Below are 20,782 nucleotides of genomic sequence, written 5' to 3' on the forward strand. Positions count from 1 at the left end.
CTCTAATCATCTCAAACCATCTCAGAGCTGTCAATGCATTTAACACTAAGTTCTGGGAATAATTTGGACCAAGAACCATTTAACCAATTATGGATCTGACTTTACCACTTCTGGTCTGTTAATAAAGAGCATTTAGCTATTAAGAGCCAAATCAATCTTGCCTTCTTTAACAAATTTGCTAAATTCATATCAAAAGCAGGAACATGTTAAGGAAATAAAAGTTAAGGGCTTGAACTCCCGAATGAGGATGGTTTCAAAGCTCAAGCTGCAGAGTGAATGGGGTTCCTGATGGAACTAGCTGGTCATAAGCTTTGCTGCTATCTGTAGCTGGAAACACTGATGATCTTTGAGCCCAGTGACAACTGGGAACATGATGGTGGCTATAGCACAATGGCAGATGATGGCACTGAGTGGGCAGAGGATGATGAAACCCCCAAACGCAGTGCACAAAAGTCCAGCAGTGCCAACTGCACAGTGGCAGAAAGCAGACAGGATATGTGGCACACCCATGGGCATATTTGGATGAGAATACAGTCTTGCAGCTCTGAGTGGCACTTGAAGAAGTGGTGTTACAAGTGTCCACTGACCTGCCAGCGGATAAATTCAGCAATTTGTTGAGTTGATATTCCACTCCTGTGGTAGTTTGGCTAAGCCCAAGCCCCATAAGTGTTGGTGAAACTGCAGCCAAAGATTCAACAGTGGGACAGAAATAGCTGCTTGCCTGAGCATCATGTTGTGGCAGGCTTACCCCAAATGTAAATGTCCAGGATGAGTTTGCACTGGGGTTGTTCCTAGACCCCCTACTACCTGAGATCCTCCAGCCTCAGAGAGTTTTCTTTCCTCCCAAAAGTTTAGTTGGTGTCAATGCTAAAGCTCTGTGTGTATGTGTGTGTGTCTGTTAATGAAGACCTTGCTTGTGTTAATTAAGTCCATACAATATAAAACTCTATACATAATGGTGGTATATAAATTCTGTAGAATATGATTTTCCTTTTAATGAAATATAGTGGAAGTCCTCTTTAAGGCTTATTCTATATTTACTGCCATTTAAATATGGCAGTTGTGTTTACTTTTGGAAATAGCATGATATATCAGGGACTGAACTGAACACTGGATTTGAACACAGGACAAACTACGTATCAGTGGTAGTCCTCTGAAGTTTTACAGCGGTCTCCACCACAGGGTACATGGGAAAAGCATTACGTTTACAATGTATAACATGGAAAAGTAAAATGAGAGCAAGCAACCATCAATTAGTGTGCCTCATGGGAATGTATAAGAGGTGCAAACTGTTTCAATAGTATGCATTTGCACTGTCTACACAGCAGTCACCATGACTGTGCAAATATCCCTCAGAGAATACACAGTCTCCCGCAAAACACCCTAGCTGGAACGTGTTATATGTCCACGGCTGAAATAAATATGCTCTTTGTTTTGTGGCTACTGTGAGCTGATTCGACCTGAAATATGTGGGCCACTATCTCAGACTTCAAATCAGACAATTAAAAAAACAAATTTTAGAAAATTAGTGAATGAGTCTGCTCCATTTATTTCTTAGCAGCATGCCCAAACCTCAGGAGCACAGACAGGAGCCTATCTACATTTAGATACATGACCTGCCAAGGGTTCACGTGTTGCCTAAAATATCCATGGGAAAGAGCCAATGGGGTGGAAAAACCAGCACTGGCTCATCAAAGGAGAGGTGTACACCAAGCCTGCACAAAGATAAAGCATGTCACATGCAATCACCAAAGACACAAATATGACATCACTCTCCAAGTCGTTTTCCATCGCTTTTTTCCCAAGGCAACATCCAAGTGGTGTGGTGGGCAGTGGGGTAACCAGGGCAAGCTCTCACACTGTAGCAACATGAACTAGGCACACACTGCTGCACCGTCCGAGCCGATGATGTCAACCCTTTCCCATACAGAGCTGACGAGAGGCAAACAATTTTGCACTTGGGCTCTGGGAGAAAAACTAGGGAAGTTAATGAGACTCTCACATCAGAGGCCTGAGCCTTCAGGGGCTCTTTTGACATGTCAATCAGCCCAAGAGGCCAGGGCAAGACATGGGGTTGAATAAGTTGCTTGTGTGTTTGCTTTCCTCGTGTGCGTGTCTGAGATTTTTTTCTGACTGAAATTAAAGCTTTGTGAAATGAATTGAAATTATAATGGGGGATGGGAAGTGAGGAGGGAGTACACTGGTCACTGTTCTCTTTCCTCCATCACAGGAGATGAGCAGTATCATTTAATTAGGTTTTCATTATTTTGGAAAGCTTTATAACAACTCTATGACCAGTACGACTAAGCAGTCTGGCACACTGTCCAACAGGAAGAACACAGCTGAAGTCTGTCTAAACATAAATAGCCCATTCCTAAATATAACATAAAATAACAGGCAATAAAGTTTTGTGGAGAAGAAGTCCTTGGAGCACAAGTTCTGCTGAGGTATCAATAATACCTACACTGTGGACTTCCTGATGACAAAGAGCCAGCACTACAGAGGTGAAGAATACAGACGATGGTGCTGACCCCTTACTTCGACTCAACTCAGGACATTGCTGGGACTCGCCCTAGACTTTTGCTGGTTGCTGTAATAGCTACAACTTAGGATGGGACTCCACATGTGATAGAAAGCATGTTGTGAACTTTAGCAAAAAGAACAGTTGTTGTTAATAGTTGCTTGTGTGATTCCAGTGCTTTGCAATTGTTGGGCAGGGGATTTCTAAGCCGATGTTATATATAAATGTGAATTGCCCACTTAATAAACTGTTCTGCCTAAAAGTGCAATGTTGTACTTGGCTTATTTGATGCCAATACTGACATATATATTGATTCACATTTTCTACAAATCTTGTATGTGAATAGTTACATCAAGGGCTCCAGGTTAAATACACGAAGAACCTATAGACTATACTTTCACATACAATTTTAAAGAAACACTTGTGCAACAGTTCTGCGGACACAGTACCCCTCAAATTTTGTGTGGTTGCTGACAGTATATATATATATTTTTCATAAATCAAGTGTGATATATAAAGGCAGAGACAATCTAAAGAAAATGTGAAAATCCTAAGGTCTCTAAAAAGTACTATAATGAGTTACTAGCTTTACTGAAAGGAACAACGTGCAAAGGCAGTCTCAGTCTAGCTCCCTTTCCTCTTTTGCCCTCTACTGGCCTCTAGTTGTAAAACTCAAATTTTTAGCCATATGATTATATCCAAAAGTTATGTGGAAACAGAAAATCTACTACTGTAGCACTTGACTCCAGGCACATTTTCTCATATAATAAATCAAAATATATACAGTGTATTTACCAAAACACTTTTGCATATGGAGAGAAGATATTTTTGTTGTCATTAATGGTTTTTAAAGAGCTTGGAATGAATACATTTGACATGTAGCATAAAATAAGCCATCCATGTTTCACAGTTTTTCTGTTGTAGGTTTCTTATTCATATAGTCTCTTGGAAAAAAATGTACATACTGGTTGAGTACTATAATACTTCACGTGAACTGTAAATCTATCACAATATAAACTTTGTGACACTACCTGTAACCCCACTGTCCTGCCAATATGAACAAAATAGTATTTACAGATGTTTTAATATGCACAATATGCTGTCGAATATATTTTCAAGGAATTTATTTCCTCCCCCCATTTAAAACTGATGGGAGTATACAATGGCTCTGGGCTGCGTATACATAGACATTTAGAAACAGAAAATGTATCTATTTAGCCTATCAAGGCTGGAATAACATAATAAACAAACTGAACTAATGAACTCAATAAACTGATACGTTCATTACTTAGTAGCGAACAAAATGAATATTTATGAACTAAATCTATCATCGTCATCATTCACAATGGGCTGAGCGATTTAGCACGTTTTTATGTTTTACAAATTAGGTTTGTTTTATTTCACTGCTTATATTTTCATCTTATAAAAATGTTAAATATCGCACATAGAAGAATATACCTCTATGATTGTATCAGTACTTAGTCAAGTAATTCATTTACACATTTTTTTTTTGCTGTTTCAGGGTGCTCTCCCCTTCCGCGGAAAATGGACGTTTCCTGAATTTACCGCAGTAGTTGGCGCAATGATACCAAGAGGGCCAAGTATCGAAGCGTGACAACGGAATGTTGCTATATTCATCCGCCAAAATGCTTTTGGGAATGCTCCTTTAATTATTAAATATTTTTTCAATATTAATTATTAATTGAATGTAGAATTATAAATACAAAATATTATCTATCTTCTTGCACAAATTGGCAAAGTAAAAAAGCATGGTCTATTTTTTATATATCAAAAAGAAGTTCCGTCCATATTCCGCCATTTCGGTTGAAGCTATTGTTACCAACGGAACTGCGATTACGACAATAATCGACAGTGTGACTGATTTTGATTAAATTTGAGCCGCAATATTCACAGGTTTGCAGTTCATTGTACAAGAATAAGGAGAAACTGTTAATGATTTTAGACGAGTCGTAAATAAGGTGAATTCAGAGTCTACCTTCGATTAAAAACTCGTGATCTGAAGAACTCGGAGGTCGACTGTCTGTAAAACCGGTTTCCAACAGTTTGTAAAATTCGTATTAAATATATTAACGCTTTAACGCTTTCCGTTGCCTCTCGTCAGGGGGCTGCGAGCCGTTGTTATTGTTACCAATTTGACTCTGTAGTTTAGAGCTTGTTTTTGTCACACTGTCGACCGCTCAGAGAGACACGAGGACCGAAGAGGAGATGGCGAGTTCAGTGGGAAACGTGGCCGACAGCACAGGTAAACGTGACCAACGAAACGTTGCGGACGGGTTCCTGTAAACCTTTAACGTTTACGCACTGAACTAATTCGTAGTAGATTAATATGTGTAGGAATTTACAAACGTCGAGGGGTTTTTAGACACTGGAACTCCTAAAATTAAAGATTAAATCTCTTCAGTGTTAAATTAGGCTCAAATTCGTGCTATTTACAACAATTACCACCCAAAAATGGTGGGACGAGACACATACTGCCATAAATGACTAAATATGATGTCAAAGACATGTGCATATTAAATGTGTTGCTTGAAGTGTCTTAGTACGTATTGTAGTATGTTATGTTATAGCTTAAATGAGTAATAGGGTTGGGTCTTTAGTATAGAGTCAGCAAATGTACAGCATGCATTTTGTTAGTATCCTAGCTGCTAATGGTTAAAGGACATCCTGATAATAGTTTGGATTACAGCGGTAAAAAATGAAAAATTCTTTTTACAAATATAAATTTATGATGTCATTGTGTGCAGATATCAGAGTTCAGTAAATGTTCAGGTAAATGTACAATTTTCATAACCTAAAATATATCATGATGAGCATGTTAAACCAATTCATTATCAAAGTGATGGGTTTAAATTCCATAATTCAATGATAATATATTTAAAAAAAATTGTATTTATTGGGGACAAGTACAGGTGAAAATACAGCTTTCTTTAGTAGCAGTTAAAGCCATAAATTATGGATTTATTTTGTTGTCTTTTAATAGTTGTAGAAATGGCATAATTACAAACTAAACCACTTTTCATTGTTATTTACACTCCTCTTCCTTTTTAATCTGTTTTTTCCCTGGATCTCTGCTCCTTTTTCTTTATTTTGAACATCTTGTTTTTCATTGTGCTTCATTTTTGACCCTGTTTTGATGCGGGGGCTGGGCAAAGAGAGGCATGCCCTTTTCTCAAATACAACATATGTCCAAAATGTTGTCGAGAGAGGCTCATTCACAGCCTAAAAGATTAACATATTTTTCTCAAAATGTTTAGCCAATCATTTGCGATGTCTTTTTTTTTTTTTTTTTTTTTTTTTTCATTTTGAAAATTTGTATTAAATAGTTTAGGCACCAATCTAATTCTATACATTCTAATCAATTCTTCAGTTCTAATCCTATAATCATTGAATACTCTTTTACCATATATGAACTCACAATTTTGAGCACTTATATTTTCCATCAGAGAGATAATTAGTCACCCAAACTTGCCAAACTTAAATAGTGCAGCTTTAAATATATTTATCTGAAATATGCTTGTAGGTTATGAACACGTTACTTATTTTTCTATACCCTTACACAAGGATTTGTAAATTTTCAAACACACGTGGTACCCCAGCTGTAGAATCCGAAATTGTGGAATTACAAGCATACAAACATTCATTTATTCATTCATTGTCTAACTGCTTAACCAGTTCAGGGTCGCGGTGGGTCCGGAGCCTACCCGGAATCATTGGGCACAAGGCGGGAATACACCCTGGAGCGGGCGCCAGTCCTTCACAGGGCAACACACACAGACACTTTTGAGTCACCAATCCACCTACCAACGTGTGTTTTTGAGGGAGGAAATGAGCACCCGGAGAAAACCCATGGGGAGAACACACCAAACTCCTCACAGACTACAGTCACCCATAGTGGGACTCAAACCCACGACCTCCAGATCTCTGGAGCACTGTGACTGTGACTCTACCTGCTCTGCCTCCGTGCCCCCCAACACGTAAACAAACAAATAAAATAATTTAGCATATTCAGTAAACTCAGTTGAAACAACAGCTTATCATCTTCTTCGAAATAAAGCCTTGTCTTATTGGGTGGGGAGCTGAAATTCTAAGGTAGATGTAAATACTGACACAAAGGATTGACACAGCTAGTCTTAAAAAAAACCCAAAAACATTGTTTGATGATAAATAAAGCACTTAAATGATTGACTGTTTGTGGAAGAAATTCTAGATAATAGATCGGGATCAGGATTGGACACACTTTTGTATCAGAGGATGTGTATCCATTTGCAGCTTCTCACTTCCACCAAAACTCTCTTCACAGTTGCCACTGTCTTGTCAATCTCATTTGCATGCCTTTTCCTTACATCTGCATTTTTCTTTTATTCAAAGAATGAGTTCAGCTTTTAAAACTAATCAAGATTTAATCATCAGGAGTTAATATACATCTCTATACAAGAAACTTAACAATACACTCTCAGTGAGACTATAGTATAACATAAGACAATTTTTCATTTTGGCCTGAGCTCATTCTTTAAGCTGTTTTACAAACATCTTTTTTTTGTTTTAGTTTGTGCGTGCAAATAATTTTCTTTTGTTTGTCCTTTTTTTCTAGTATGCCTTTTATATTTGCCATCTTGTGCTTTGAGAAACCCAGTTTACTCATAGCATTTTCTAGCATGTCTGCTTGAGTTAAAAAAAAAAAAAAGTCATCATTTCTGTTCTTGTCATTTTTATTTTTTCTTCATTTCCATTTTTCTAACATGTTGTTTTCCCCCCTCCTCCTTCGGGTTGTGTTGGTGCCACAGAACCTACAAAACGTATGCTTTCCTTCCAAGGGTTGGCTGAGCTGGCACACCGCGAGTATCAGTCAGGCGATTTTGAGGCAGCAGAGCGCCACTGCATGCAGCTGTGGAGGCAGGAACCTGACAATACTGGCGTCCTGCTGCTGCTTTCTTCCATCCATTTCCAGTGCCGTAGACTTGACAGGTGAGGTGGTTGGGGAAGGCCTGTGTCCTTTTTGTCTGGAGAAAATTGAGCCTGCCCCTTCTACATTTTAAGGATGTATGGGCAAATCCAGAGTGTTACTTGGGGTCTTTCTGGTGATTTTTTGACAGTGCAAGAAATTATGTGTAATACCTTGTATGTCTCATGTCTAATGAAGTAATGTTCTTTTAGAGTAGCTGATTTATCTACTTTAGGTGCTTTAGAGACTTTCTTGCATTCAATTTCTTTTCTTGGTCATGTATGTCATTCAGGTCAGCACACTTCAGTACTCTAGCCATCAAGCAGAATCCCATGCTAGCTGAGGCCTACTCAAACCTGGGCAACGTATACAAGGAGCGTGGTCAACTGCAGGAGGCTATCGAGCACTATCGCCACGCACTCCGACTTAAGCCGGATTTTATCGATGGGTATATCAACTTGGCTGCAGCTTTGGTTGCCGCCGGGGACATGGAAGGAGCCGTGCAGGCTTATGTGTCTGCTCTCCAATACAATCCTGTGAGTTCACACAATGCAAGTTTCACAGCCATAATACAAAATTAGCACTTTATCCTTCTATACAGTAGCTGTGGTTTGATTGATAGTTATGATATTTGTTTTTCATTGTAGGATCTCTACTGTGTGCGCAGCGACTTGGGCAACCTTCTCAAAGCTCTTGGACGCCTGGAAGAAGCAAAGGTCTGTTTTGACATGTCAGCCTGTGCATGCATTTGTTTTGTTTCCTCATTTATTTATTTTATTTATTTTTCTTTAAAGTATTTATTAGTTTATAATTTAACACATAGTCTTTTGTTCATTTGGTGTGAGTGCTTCTTCTCCACCCAACACTAAGGCCTTTTGTTTGTTTTTGTTTTTTTCTTTTTTCTATTTTGAGTACAGTGCTCTGTACTCATTCCCTTTGCCCACCTTTACCCTGGCCCACCATTCTAGCCCCATGCCACCACTCCCTATGCTACTCAACAGGCCTAGTCTAAGCCCTGCTGTATACACAGCCCAGAGCCCTTGAATACTCCCATAAGTTTTAAATTGGGGAAAACAAATCATTATCATTGGGAATGTTTTTTGTCTCCCCTTTTTACCCCAAATATATCCCCAAACACCTTCATTACAACCAAAAATGGAAACTCCATGTCTACTGCTATTGTTGTCCTGGTTTGTTTTTTATTTTCTTTTTATTTTTTATTTAATGACTAGATTAGATTAACCCCTCCCCTCTTCTTTCCATTGCCTATTTTGCCCTGTCTCACTCCAGCTTCTCTGTGTTTAAACACTGTACTTCATCCTGGCCTGGCTTCTATGTCAGTGCCCTTTCATACAGGAAGAAAGGCTGAGGGCCTTCTGTGTCTCACCAAAGGGAGAAACTTTTAACACACACTGCTGTTCTGGCATGTTGTTGCTTTAGTGTTATGGAGGGATTATGCTGGCTCGGTCTTGAAAGAAACACAATGGACTGATATGAAGTTAGTAATCTTGCTATGCTGGAAATAAGATGGCTTCTAACACAGACATGTTTCCGATTCGTTATTTTCTACTGAGCAATTTATCATTCACATACTCTTGAAGGCTTAGGAAAAATAATTTGGCTAACACTACAGATTTACATATTCTATTTACATTTTGCCCTACCGACAGTTACTTATGTAGGCTGTTATTGGGTCCACCACCTTAAGTCGATTTGTAAGAGACTCAGATGAAGATGCAGAGAGAGATCTCTCCTCGCTGGTTAGAAGCCCTCTTATTTCTGCCCCAGGGGGGAGGAGTGGGGAGGAGCACTGGGGTTCCAGCACCCACCACATTGGCTCTGTCGCTCTGACCCCCCGCGCGCTTGCTCAGGGCCCGTGGAGTGTGCGCGCTTAGAGCTGCCTGTCTGACCCTCCAGCCAAGCCTACTGATGCTCTCTGAGGGTTCCACAGTGCTTTAACAAATAAGTCCCCCTTTGCCCACTGTTTGAATGTTGTAAACATTTTTGTTGTACTTTTCCCTTCATTGCAGAATGGCTAAATTGCATTTGGGATGTTTTGGGTGTTATGTATTGTCAGCACTGTGATATTAGCCCTGGGCTGTGCCAGGCATGCAGCTCCCTATCTGCACTCCACTGCACGCGTAAGAGCGTTAATAGAGAGAAAGAAATACACATGCGCAGCACAAGCATTGACCTCTTTATTTCAGAGCTGTGGAGGCATCTAGATACAAATCATTAAACCACAGGCTTTTTTCTTTACCCATTGGCCAGGATTCAAGAAGGCAGGACAGGATAAAGCAAACAATGTATTAAACCATGTAAACCAAGAATTAAATTAAAGAAAAGAAAATAATTAATGAGTATTTTCTTATTTTTTGTCTCTCCCATTATGATTAATGCATTGATTAATATTATCATCAAAGAAATGTGTTCAGTTAATTTGGGGAAGATCAAGCCAGTTAGCTTCCCTCCTTTTTTCTACATTTGAAAGAAGAATCAATTATGATATTTTTATTAAATAACAAAAACACAAAGCCTTTCTTCTCTCTCTTCCCTTATAAGCATTTACTTTTCGCTTTTGAAATTTTGAAATCGTATACCATTGCATGACTGATAATTGAGTAGGATGTTTTATTAATTTATATTCTTGGTTTGTTTCTGTGAATAGATTTTTTTTTCATGTCCATGTGAAACAAATGTATTGATTGCCAACTTTTACTAACGGTCTTGTTTTCTTATTTTGTCTCTTTTGGTTTTTTCCACCACTGATATTGTTATTTAGAAGGTTTCAGGTGGGTGACACTATTCCTGCGTAGGTGCGGTCCGGCGGAAAGGAACACTAGGGCAGCATCAGTCCTCTCCTCTTCTTCCAGCTGCGGCCGCCCCCCCAGACAAAGTCCAAAAATATGGTAACGGGTTTGTAACTGCCAAAAAAAAAAAAAAAAAAAAAAAAAAAAAAAACTACTTCATGCCTGAGTTCTTCTGTCTTGTGGCTACTTTTGAAGAACAAAAAAAGTAATTGAGAAAAGAGTATTATTTGTATTACCTTTTGTAAAACTTAACATCACCCAAACAAGTAATTAAAAGAAACATGGATTGGATGCAGTAAACAAACAAAAACACAGTAAAAACCCTCTAACACTTACATGTTGATTTATTTTTTCCTGTTTGTTTTTATCATTTTTTTTCCTCTTGATTTGGAGTTGCAGCGTTCTGAGCAGATGATGCGCTGTGAGTCTGCAGCGACGCAGGGGCTGCGCAGCGACACAATGCCCTCTAATGCGACCCAAAGACGCGCATGCGAAACAGACACTCCCCTTCCCCTTTCCTCCCGGCCTGTGGACTGCAGACCTGCCTGCCCACCCTGCTAGCATGGCACCCAGTGGACCCCAAGCCCAACACAGGAAACCACTGGCAACATTTGTAACATTAGTTGTTTGTGTTATATTTTCATTATAGTGTCATTACATGAATTCAGATCAAATTGACCTTGTTCTTGGCCTCCCTTGCGGAGTTCTTGATGGGTGGTGGGTTTCAGAGTGTGTGCCAGTCTGGTGGGATTGGAGTACTTGGCTCTAGGTCTGTGGTCTGCACTCTGAGCCGGAGTAAGCGCTGGCGAGAGCGAACAGCAGACAAGGCGCTAGCAGCGACCGCGGCGTGGCGAAAGACAATGGCCGCCCGTGTGGCTTGTTGCGCTTGCATTACAGGGACCTCCATCTACACACTGCACAGGCATTTAAGGTTGTGAATGTAATCTGGTTAATACTGTCAGATATTGCTTTTGATATGGTTTAGAAAATTTAAATGTGTTAAACCTTACTAGTATAATACTAAATTTCAAATTAAGGTTATTTTAAAATGTCTCATAATAATTTTCTGTGACGAGACCATAACTGAAGAATGTCAGTTGGAGTGGAGATGCTGGTCAGATTTGCGCAGCGCAGGAAAAAGCGTGCAGCTTAGCGCGGCAGATTGATGCGCTTGCGAGCCCACGCTGTAGACTCACTTTTTGCTTTTTGGAGAATGGATACTGACTCTGGCTTTCTCTGCCCTTTTTGTTTTCTTTTTTTTTATTCAATCTTTTATTTTCTTTTACAACCCCATCTCCCCTGTCTACTGCTCCTCTTTGCCCCTCTTCCTCCTGTTATTTTTACTGTTGACCTGTTAAGGCATGCTACCTGAAGGCAATCGAGACTCAGCCAAATTTTGCCGTGGCATGGAGCAATCTGGGTTGTGTGTTTAATGCCCAGGGAGAGATCTGGCTGGCCATTCACCATTTTGAGAAGGCAAGTGAATTACATACATGACTGTTAGTGGTGTCACAAAACATAGTAATATTCTCTTTTTCTTGATATGGGGTTTTCAAAACGATACGAATACGATTGTGAATTGAATACATTAAGATTTTTAGTTTAAAAACATTTCTGAGCTGTTTGTCAACCCGTGCTACTGAGTTACAGCCATCTGCAGAGCAGGACATAGTTCTGAGACATGCTGTAGTTTCATGCGACCTCTAGTGGCATGGTGTGTAATAGGAATGCGTAGTGTTTAGCGCTACTTGGGAAACAATGCCATGCTATTCTTGAAATGGCTAATGGAGAGAGCAAGAGCTGGAACTAGTGTTGCCAGCCGTCCCGTAAAAATCGTTCCGTATTTGGACACTAAAAGATGCGTTCCGTTTTTAACCCGTATGGGACACGTTTTGTTCTGTATTTTTGGGATCACACTGTTATGGCAATTGTTTGAGACAAACTCGCAGCTCTCTCTCAACCGCAGTGTGGGGCAGATGCTTCACAGCTCCTAAACAGAGCACTTCTTGTATGGTCGCCATCTTTATTTAGCCAGTCAGCAGCCAATGGAGTCACAGTCCCTCCTACAGGGGGTTCTTTTGCTGCACCGCTGAGAGCAGCAGGTCAGTGAAGAAAAACTGGGAACTACAGCTCTGCTTTTAGATAGAACTTATGTTAGCCCCATGTCCCAAATTTGTATATATTTTTATTTTCATGGAAATGTTCTGAACATTTTTGGTACCAGTCATACTTTCCAAATATACTGTTGCATTTGTATTGGCCTCTTTGACCTCTACATAAATAAATAAAAGGGAAATTAAAATCATGTTCTTTCTCCATATTGTATCGAAAATGTATTGTATCATGGAGCAAAAACAGCAATATGTATTTTATTGTGAAATTTGTGTATTGTACCCCTAATGACTTTGATGCAGTGCAGCTTTATAATCATATTTCTGTATGCTTGATTGTTTTGCAGGCAGTAACTTTGGATCCTAACTTTTTGGATGCTTATATTAATTTGGGCAATGTTCTTAAAGAAGCTCGTATTTTTGACAGGTGAGCATTTTTGCATTTCCCCTAATAATGTTAACATTACTTTTATTTAATCACTGATTTATCGTGAAATTCGCACATATTCTGAATTTTCTTTTCATTACAGAGCTGTTGCTGGTTATCTCCGAGCTCTCAGTCTAAGCCCCAACCATGCTGTGGTCCATGGTAACCTTGCCTGTGTTTACTATGAACAAGGTCTAATTGACCTTGCCATCGACACCTACAGACGTGCCATTGAACTGCAGCCTCACTTTCCTGATGCTTACTGTAACCTTGCTAATGCACTGAAGGAGAAAGGCAATGTAAGGAATTATGTTTTCTTCTAGTATATCCTGTGTTATGTATTTTGATGTCTTTGAAAGTTTCATGCTGTAATAATGCTACACTATTATAATAATAGTACTTGAATAATGCTAACTTTCTGCCTTCTGTCAGGTGTCTGAAGCAGAGGAATGCTACAACACTGCACTGCGTCTGTGCCCCACACATGCAGATTCTCTCAACAACCTGGCCAACATCAAACGAGAGCAGGGCAATATTGAGGAAGCTGTGCAACTTTACAGAAAAGCTTTGGAGGTGAAATTGTGACTTATTATTTTTTATTTATTTATTTATTTATTTCTGCAGTCTATGGAAACCATTTTGGAGAAATTTCAAAAAGTACTATTTCCTGAAGAAATGTTTGTGTTTGACAGGTGTTTCCAGAGTTTGCTGCAGCCCACTCCAACCTTGCCAGTGTTCTTCAGCAGCAGGGCAAGCTGCAAGAAGCACTCATGCACTACAAAGAAGCTATTAGGCAAGCTTACTTTTCCCTTTCTTTTTGTTTAGTTTCTAATTTGTAGTAGTTACTAGTAATCTAATAGTTTCTCAAATTAACCTTAAAAACCATCAACCCATAGAATCAGCCCCACTTTTGCTGATGCCTACTCCAACATGGGAAACACCCTGAAGGAAATGCAGGATGTGCAAGGGGCTTTGCAGTGCTACACACGTGCCATTCAGATCAACCCTGCTTTCGCAGATGCTCATAGCAACCTGGCTTCCATTCACAAGGTATTGTTTAGTACTGTCCTTTAAAGCTGATTCATACCTAACCCAGGTGCAAACTCAGCATGGTGTGTACACATTAGCACTGAACTCTTTGCATTGCTTCTTACCACTAGTGCCACTGTCTCTGATAACTGTGTAGTTCTAAGTGACTCGCTTAGAACTATCCTCGCTTCATAATCCTCTTGACATTCTGTCCACATGCCTAAAAACCATTTATGTGATGTTGTTACCACCACCACCACTAAGGTTCTTATTTTAGTGCAGGTGTAGATAGTACACACATACAACACTGTGCAAATATCAGAGAACACACATTTGTTTATTTTCCTGTCAAAATATTAAGTACAAGTTCTGTATGACAAACAACACAAAAACATCAACAAATGCATATGTTTTCAAGACACATTCTAAGAAAGCAGGTTATCTTCGGTCTAGACACCTTATTCCTAATTCTGTAACACATCTACCATTGCCAGTGAGTGATCGAGGTGTATTTGTGTCATCATGCAGACAGGCGGGTTGTTTTTCTGTATTTGTAATAGATATGAACCAGCCTTCCGCCAGCAAAGGTTTTCTTATTTTTATCTTAGTTTCAGAGTGTTTTTTTTACTGTGTATATTACACTCCATAGGACTCTGGAAATATTCCAGAAGCAATTGCATCTTACCGCACTGCACTGAAGCTCAAGCCCGACTTTCCTGATGCCTACTGCAACCTTGCTCACTGTCTTCAGGTATGTACTTTGCTTTATTTAATATTTACATATTCTTGAAAATATTTAGATGCCAAAGATTCTTTGAAAACTGTGATATCAATTCTGAGAGGGAAAAAAATCACATTTTGTGTGAATTTACATCTTTCACAATGATTCACATTTAAATTGTGCCAATTTAATTTCAGCCATGGCAATGCAAACTGTGTTCTTTTTCAGATTGTGTGTGACTGGACTGACTATGATGAACGCATGAAGAAACTTGTGAGCATTGTTGCTGACCAGCTTGAAAAGAATCGCCTGCCTTCAGTTCACCCCCACCACAGCATGTTGTATCCTCTTTCCCATGGCTTCCGCAAAGCCATTGCTGAGAGACATGGCAACCTCTGTTTGGATAAGGTACAAGATTGCCTTGTATAAACAAATATTTACACACCAAATTTTTGCATGTTTTTAGGGTAATATAAGGATGTTTGGCTTTCAGTTGAATAGATAATGTGTTGAATTTGTTCCAGATCAATGCTCTTCATAAACCTTCCTATGAGCATCCTAAGGACCTTAAAACAAGTGGAGGACGTTTACGCATTGGCTATGTCAGCTCAGATTTTGGCAACCATCCAACTTCTCATCTCATGCAGTCCATTCCTGGCATGCATAACTCTGAAAAGTTTGAGGTGAGTTTTGTCTGTTACAATCAGCCATAACATTGAGAGTAGTCCATGAGCCAAAACTATCCAGGCAAAAGCATCCTGTGGGCAGCAGCAAGTTACCACCGATGAAACACTCGAAGGATGGCTTAGAAACAAAGAGGTGGTCATAATGTCATGGTTGATGAGTGTACATCTGATGTTTCCAATTACATGGTGCTTGAAAAGTCTCAATACCTTTCCTTTTCATTTTGTTTGTAGGTATTCTGTTATGCCCTCAGTCCCGATGACAGCACTAACTTCCGAGTTAAAGTGATGGCTGAGGCACATCACTTTATTGACCTCTCCCAGGTGAGAGAACACAGGACATAAAGCAGAATATAATGTCTTTGGCTTTGCTTGCATTTCTGTTAATGATTCCACATTCATTGTTTTGCTTTCTTAATGTTTCATTTTGCATAGATCCCTTGCAATGGAAAGGCTGCAGACAGGATTCACCAAGATGGGGTTCACATCCTTGTAAACATGAATGGCTACACCAAGGGAGCCCGCAATGAGCTGTTTGCCCTCCGCCCAGCTCCCATTCAGGTATGTAACTGGTAATTGTCATGGTCATTATTCATATGTATGATTTTAAAATTATTGCTGATTAACAGTAGTAATTTTTCTTCAGGCTATGTGGCTTGGATATCCTGGCACCAGTGGAGCACCTTTCATGGACTACATCATTACAGATAAGGAAACTTCCCCCGCTGAGCTGAGTGAGCAGTACTCTGAGAAGATGGCCTACATGCCTCATACATTCTTTATTGGAGATCATGCCAACATGTTCCCCCACCTCAAGGTAAGACAATATCTGATTAGCTTAAGCTGCTGTAATATTTTAAGATATTTCAACAACAAGAATTATTCTTGTTGACTTGAGGGCCAGTGTTTCAGTGTTCAGATTTTTTACTGTTAACTTTTATACCCCCCAGAAAAAAGCAGTGATTGATTTCAAGTCTAATGGACACATTTTCGACAATCGCATTGTGCTGAATGGCATTGATCTCAAGGCTTTCCTAGACAGTCTGCCGGATGTCAAAGTCATCAAGGTACGTGATTTATACCTGATTTAGATTCCAAACTTTTACATCTACTTAAATGCTTTGTTGATGTTTTCTTCAATTGATCTCCTTGCAGATGGAGTGTGATGGCCAGGAAGCCACAGACAGTAATGGAACCCTCTCCATGCCAGTTATCCCTATGAACACCGCAGCTGAAGCCATTATCAACATGATCAACCAGGGCCAGATCCAAGTCACAATCAACAGTTTCACTGTCAGCAATGGTCTGGCTACTACCCAGGTAGAGTCTTCCAAAAACTAGTCTTCAAAACCTGCTGGCAAAGGAGTTATTTGCCTTCTTGTCTGTGGGTGCTGCAATATTATTATTTATTGAATTTTTTTTTCTTTCTGATTGTGTTTTATCATGTTGATGCTCTTTGTAATTATTTAGATTTGTGGAGTCATTAACATGTATTGCGATGAAATCATAATTTTGTCCTAATTGACATTGCTGATAACTAGAGGTTTGGCAGGTAGCATTAACTCTGCTTGAGGGATTCTCTGATTGAAAAATATTGGAATGAAATGGTATTTCTGTTTTCCCGCAAGTTCATGCTGGGGAAAAAAAACTCTCCCTTCTTTCAGATCTGCATGAGTTCTTAATTGGTGCTTCAATCACAGCAGGAAGATCAAGACCAACCCTTTAAATTTACGCTATTTTCGTAGTGGACAGGGATGGAATATCACTACGTGTTGTTGTTTTTCAGATTTTTACTCTCGAGGAGGTTGTAGTATCTGGAACTGTAGCCTTGCAGGTAGGACATTTTAGCTGGTGCAGAAGAGCACGCTCTGGGGAGAATGTGCTATAGTAGTCCTTTATCAGATTCCTCAAATCACCTGGGCCTTTCGCACAGCTATATATGACACACATGGGATGTAGTCGAGTTGGATGGTTTGTGTGAGTTCAACTTCAGACTGATTTTTGTATTTGTCATAATTATTTAACAATAGATTAGTGACTCATGGTGAGACTGTCAGTTGGACAGAAATACTTTATGCTTTTTCGGCAAGAAACATATCTTCACTAAGTAAAAATCTAAGAAGCATTTGTGTGCGCCCAAGATTTGTTTTCATTTTCTGCCTTACCTGGGGACAATAAAATCAATGCACAAGTCCTAGGAAAAGTTAATTTGTGGAGATATTAAGCTACTATAAAATCTTTAAACTGTCTGTATGGCCTGTAAATGAGTATGGATTTGACTGCTGAATGACATACATCTTACTCATATTCTGGTTCATGAAACGCTTGTATCACGTTTAAACAAGTGGAGATTTGAGCACAGCTGAGTAATCAAATTCACTGCATGAAATCAAGGGCCAGTTTACCAGTAGGGCTGAACGGTTTGGGGAAAATATATAATTGAGTTTTTCCTGAACAATATTGTGATTTTCGATTTTAAATTTTGAAATTTAATTCCATGACATGTGGTCAGGCATAGGAGTGTTTGGTGGCTCAGTTATAAACTGAATGCCCATGTTCATAAGATATAAAGGCAGTGGTCTTGATAATATTTTGGGATTTCAAAATAAAAGTGATAAATCTTTCAGCCCTACATACCAGTATTTCATTTAACTGCTTATATGAATCATGCCTCAATTAATGCAGATGTTTCTATTTGGGAGCCAGGGACAAGATGGAACTTTGAGGCTTGTGAGCAAATATTTGTGCTCTTAGGCTTAAGAGTTTGTTTTATTGTTTGGAGCTTATCCATAGTGTACAATGAGCATTCATTTAATGTTTTTAACTGAACATGGGATGGGTGCAGTATTTGTTTATTTCAGTTTACATGTAAGCAAATAGCCAATTTTGTATTGGGTGTCCTGTTTGTTATTAGTTTTATTTTCTATTTTTATTTTTAGCTGATATTTTAGATAATTTAACTGCAAACAGCACTTGATGTTAAATATTTTTAAATGTATTAATCATGGTTAAACTATTGAGCTCAAATCTACATTAAATGGTATGACTGATATGTGACTCATATATCACATCAACACACTGTTCTTGTTTAAATGCATTTTGACAAATGGCAAACCTCAGTCTGAATGTTTTCAAAAAAACAAAGCACAAGCCGATATTCTTTGTTAACACAAGTACATTTTTGATGCCTTTTTTCCCCCTTTTTCTGTCCCCTACAGATAAACAACAAGGCTGCTACAGGAGAGGAGGTTCCTAGAACGATTGTGGTAACCACCCGCTCTCAGTATGGTCTCCCAGAAGACTCCATTGTCTATTGTAATTTTAACCAACTCTACAAGATTGATCCTCCGACTCTGCAGATGTGGGCTAATGTAAGCACTGGCAAAATATATATGTGGAAATCTACACTTAAGCCAACTGGACAGTAATGTCAGGAATTACAAACAGAAAATACATTGAATATTCATAAGTCAGCATGTCACAAGTCAAGTTGTGATTTTTGCATTGATTGAGTCATGAGTCAAATTTTTGATTGAGTCAAAAATGAAATGAAAATTACAGTAACCCATTTTTTTATTATTATTCCCCCTCCCCCCTTAACAGATTCTAAAACGAGTGCCTAACAGTGTGCTTTGGTTATTGCGCTTTCCTGCTGTGGGTGAGCCCAACATCCAGCAGTATGCCCAGAATATGGGCCTTCCTGCCAATCGCATCATCTTCTCCCCAGTAGCCCCCAAAGAGGAGCATGTTAGGCGTGGCCAGCTGGCCGATGTGTGCCTTGACACGCCACTCTGCAATGGTCACACCACTGGCATGGATGTGCTTTGGGCAGGCACTCCCATGGTAACGATGCCAGGTGAGACACCACCTTTATTTCCACTTTCAAAAGATGTTTAAAAAGGCAATGTATGTGACGTTCAAATGGTTTTGCAGGTGAGACTCTAGCCTCCAGAGTGGCTGCCTCTCAGTTGACTTGCCTTGGCTGTCCTGAGCTCATTGCCCAAAGTCGACAGGAGTATGAGGATGTTGCTGTCAAGCTTGGCACAGACATGGAGTAGTAAGTTAATTTGCTCAGTTACTTTCAGTTGCACATGTATTTCCAAAGGAAAAGGGTGTACATTAAAAAAATTATTTTCATTTTTTTCTGTAGCCTGAAAAAGGTTCGTTCCCGTGTTTGGAAGCAGCGCATCTGCAGCCCACTTTTCAACACCAAGCAGTACACCATAGATTTGGAACGGCTGTACCTGCAGATGTGGGACCACCACGCCACTGGAGCTAAACCAGACCACCTGGTCAAGATGCAGACACTTGAGAGCAGTGAGACCTCCTGAACTGTCTTGCAGTCGCATGGCCCACCCTCCCTTACTGCACCAGACATTTTCCCTCAATATGCAAACTGAATACCATGCACCTCCCGTCCCAGATTCTTCTGTGTCAGAGACTCTATAGAGCCTGAGAAGGGGCTTCAAGGACCCCCTAATGTCACATTGTGATCTATGTCTTTAGATGAAGGCTTTTCTTTCATGGGTCAGAGGGACAGTGATATACCTTGGAACTTGTGATATGGTACTAAAATAAATGAATGGCTTTAAAAAAACAACAACAAGCCGTTGTAGTTAGCAGATATACTGCTTTATCAGTTTTATCCTGTTCATCATGACCTTAAAATAATGTGGAATGTGTTTGGATGGGAGTGATCACATTTTTTTCCCCCACTGATGCCAATATGTTAATTCTTTTTATGTCATTTAATGAAAAAACTTTCAGTTGTATTGTTTTTCATCATTCATACTCAAAATCTACATGGACAAGCTCGACTGAACAGCTTCTAAGTACACAGTGAAAATGGCCTGCAAGCTACCCCAGAATTTACCCCTCTTGCTAAATGGTTTTATTATTTTTACCAGGACAGGTGTAGGTAAGTATTTTCTAAGCTGTCTTCAGTTTGTACACTGTCTTCCTATTGATAATTTTATTTATGTGCTGTCAGTGAAGTTCTGCAAGGCTCTTACTTAAGCTGAAATAAAGAAATGTGGCAAACCTTCAAATGAGTTTTGTACCTTGCTTCCAAATGTGTGTTTCTCGTGTTTACTTTATACATTTCTTTATCAGAGGAGTTTAAATGTTCTTGTAAATGTTCTGCATTACCTTGAGCAAGATTTTAGATTTTTCTGAATAAGTAAAACTTATCAGGGTTTGGGATTTGTTTTTACTTGATCTGGCTCTGGAGCAGCATAATTACACTTGTAAAAAGCCAAGTCTGAGAATCGAGACGATAGACTGGTCGGACCTGACAAACGAGGCACAAAAACAGGACTTGTCAAAGCTGCATTCTGCTGATGCAGGGAAGGGGTGGGGTCATTATCACCTTCTAACAAACTTAATGTCTCAAAGCAGGGCTGCATGATATGGGTAAACCCTTATGAAAAGATTGCTTTGTGACAGTGGAGGCGTGAAAGATATATTTCCTTTATGCACCCGTTTCACACTTCTGAGGTTCTCAACATATTGGGCTGT

The 20,782-nt window shown here is 39.4% G+C and overlaps 1 protein-coding gene across 4 annotated transcripts; it reads left to right on the plus strand.

Annotated features, from left to right (window-relative positions):
* The first annotated feature begins 4,353 nt into the window (after nucleotides 1-4,353).
* Nucleotides 4,354-20,304, plus strand: ogt.1 (O-linked N-acetylglucosamine (GlcNAc) transferase, tandem duplicate 1). 4 transcript variants are annotated; one of them, XM_066648460.1, is made up of 22 exons: nucleotides 4,354-4,784; nucleotides 7,327-7,507; nucleotides 7,777-8,020; nucleotides 8,132-8,200; nucleotides 11,654-11,774; nucleotides 12,757-12,832; nucleotides 12,936-13,131; nucleotides 13,265-13,405; nucleotides 13,525-13,625; nucleotides 13,729-13,882; nucleotides 14,511-14,612; nucleotides 14,811-14,990; nucleotides 15,107-15,265; nucleotides 15,500-15,589; nucleotides 15,701-15,826; nucleotides 15,912-16,082; nucleotides 16,216-16,332; nucleotides 16,421-16,585; nucleotides 18,484-18,636; nucleotides 18,869-19,121; nucleotides 19,199-19,322; nucleotides 19,416-20,304. In XM_066648460.1, the coding sequence occupies exons 1-22, from the start codon at nucleotides 4,748-4,750 to the stop codon at nucleotides 19,594-19,596; spliced, it is 3,141 nt and encodes a 1,046-aa protein (XP_066504557.1). In that variant the 5' UTR covers nucleotides 4,354-4,747; the 3' UTR covers nucleotides 19,597-20,304. The 4 variants fall into 4 exon arrangements, with proteins under 4 accessions (XP_066504557.1, XP_066504558.1, XP_066504560.1 ...); XM_066648461.1 differs by having other exon boundaries at nucleotides 7,357-7,507; XM_066648463.1 differs by lacking the exons at nucleotides 18,484-18,636; nucleotides 18,869-19,121; nucleotides 19,199-19,322; nucleotides 19,416-20,304 and adding an exon at nucleotides 17,052-18,445.
* Nucleotides 20,305-20,782: the final 478 nt, after the last annotated feature.

Source organism: Hoplias malabaricus, chromosome 17, assembly GCF_029633855.1.
Source record: "Hoplias malabaricus isolate fHopMal1 chromosome 17, fHopMal1.hap1, whole genome shotgun sequence".
NCBI lineage: Eukaryota > Metazoa > Chordata > Actinopteri > Characiformes > Erythrinidae > Hoplias > Hoplias malabaricus.

Excerpts from the sequence above, each read along its gene's own strand:
- ogt.1 (XM_066648460.1), top strand. The coding sequence starts at position 4,748 with ATGGCGAGTTCAGTGGGAAACGTGGCCGACAGCACAG. Across the intron at positions 8,201-11,653 it reads GACGCCTGGAAGAAGCAAAG|GCATGCTACCTGAAGGCAAT; the intron begins GTCTGTTTTGAC and ends TGACCTGTTAAG. Across the intron at positions 13,626-13,728 it reads CACTACAAAGAAGCTATTAG|AATCAGCCCCACTTTTGCTG; the intron begins GCAAGCTTACTT and ends ATCAACCCATAG.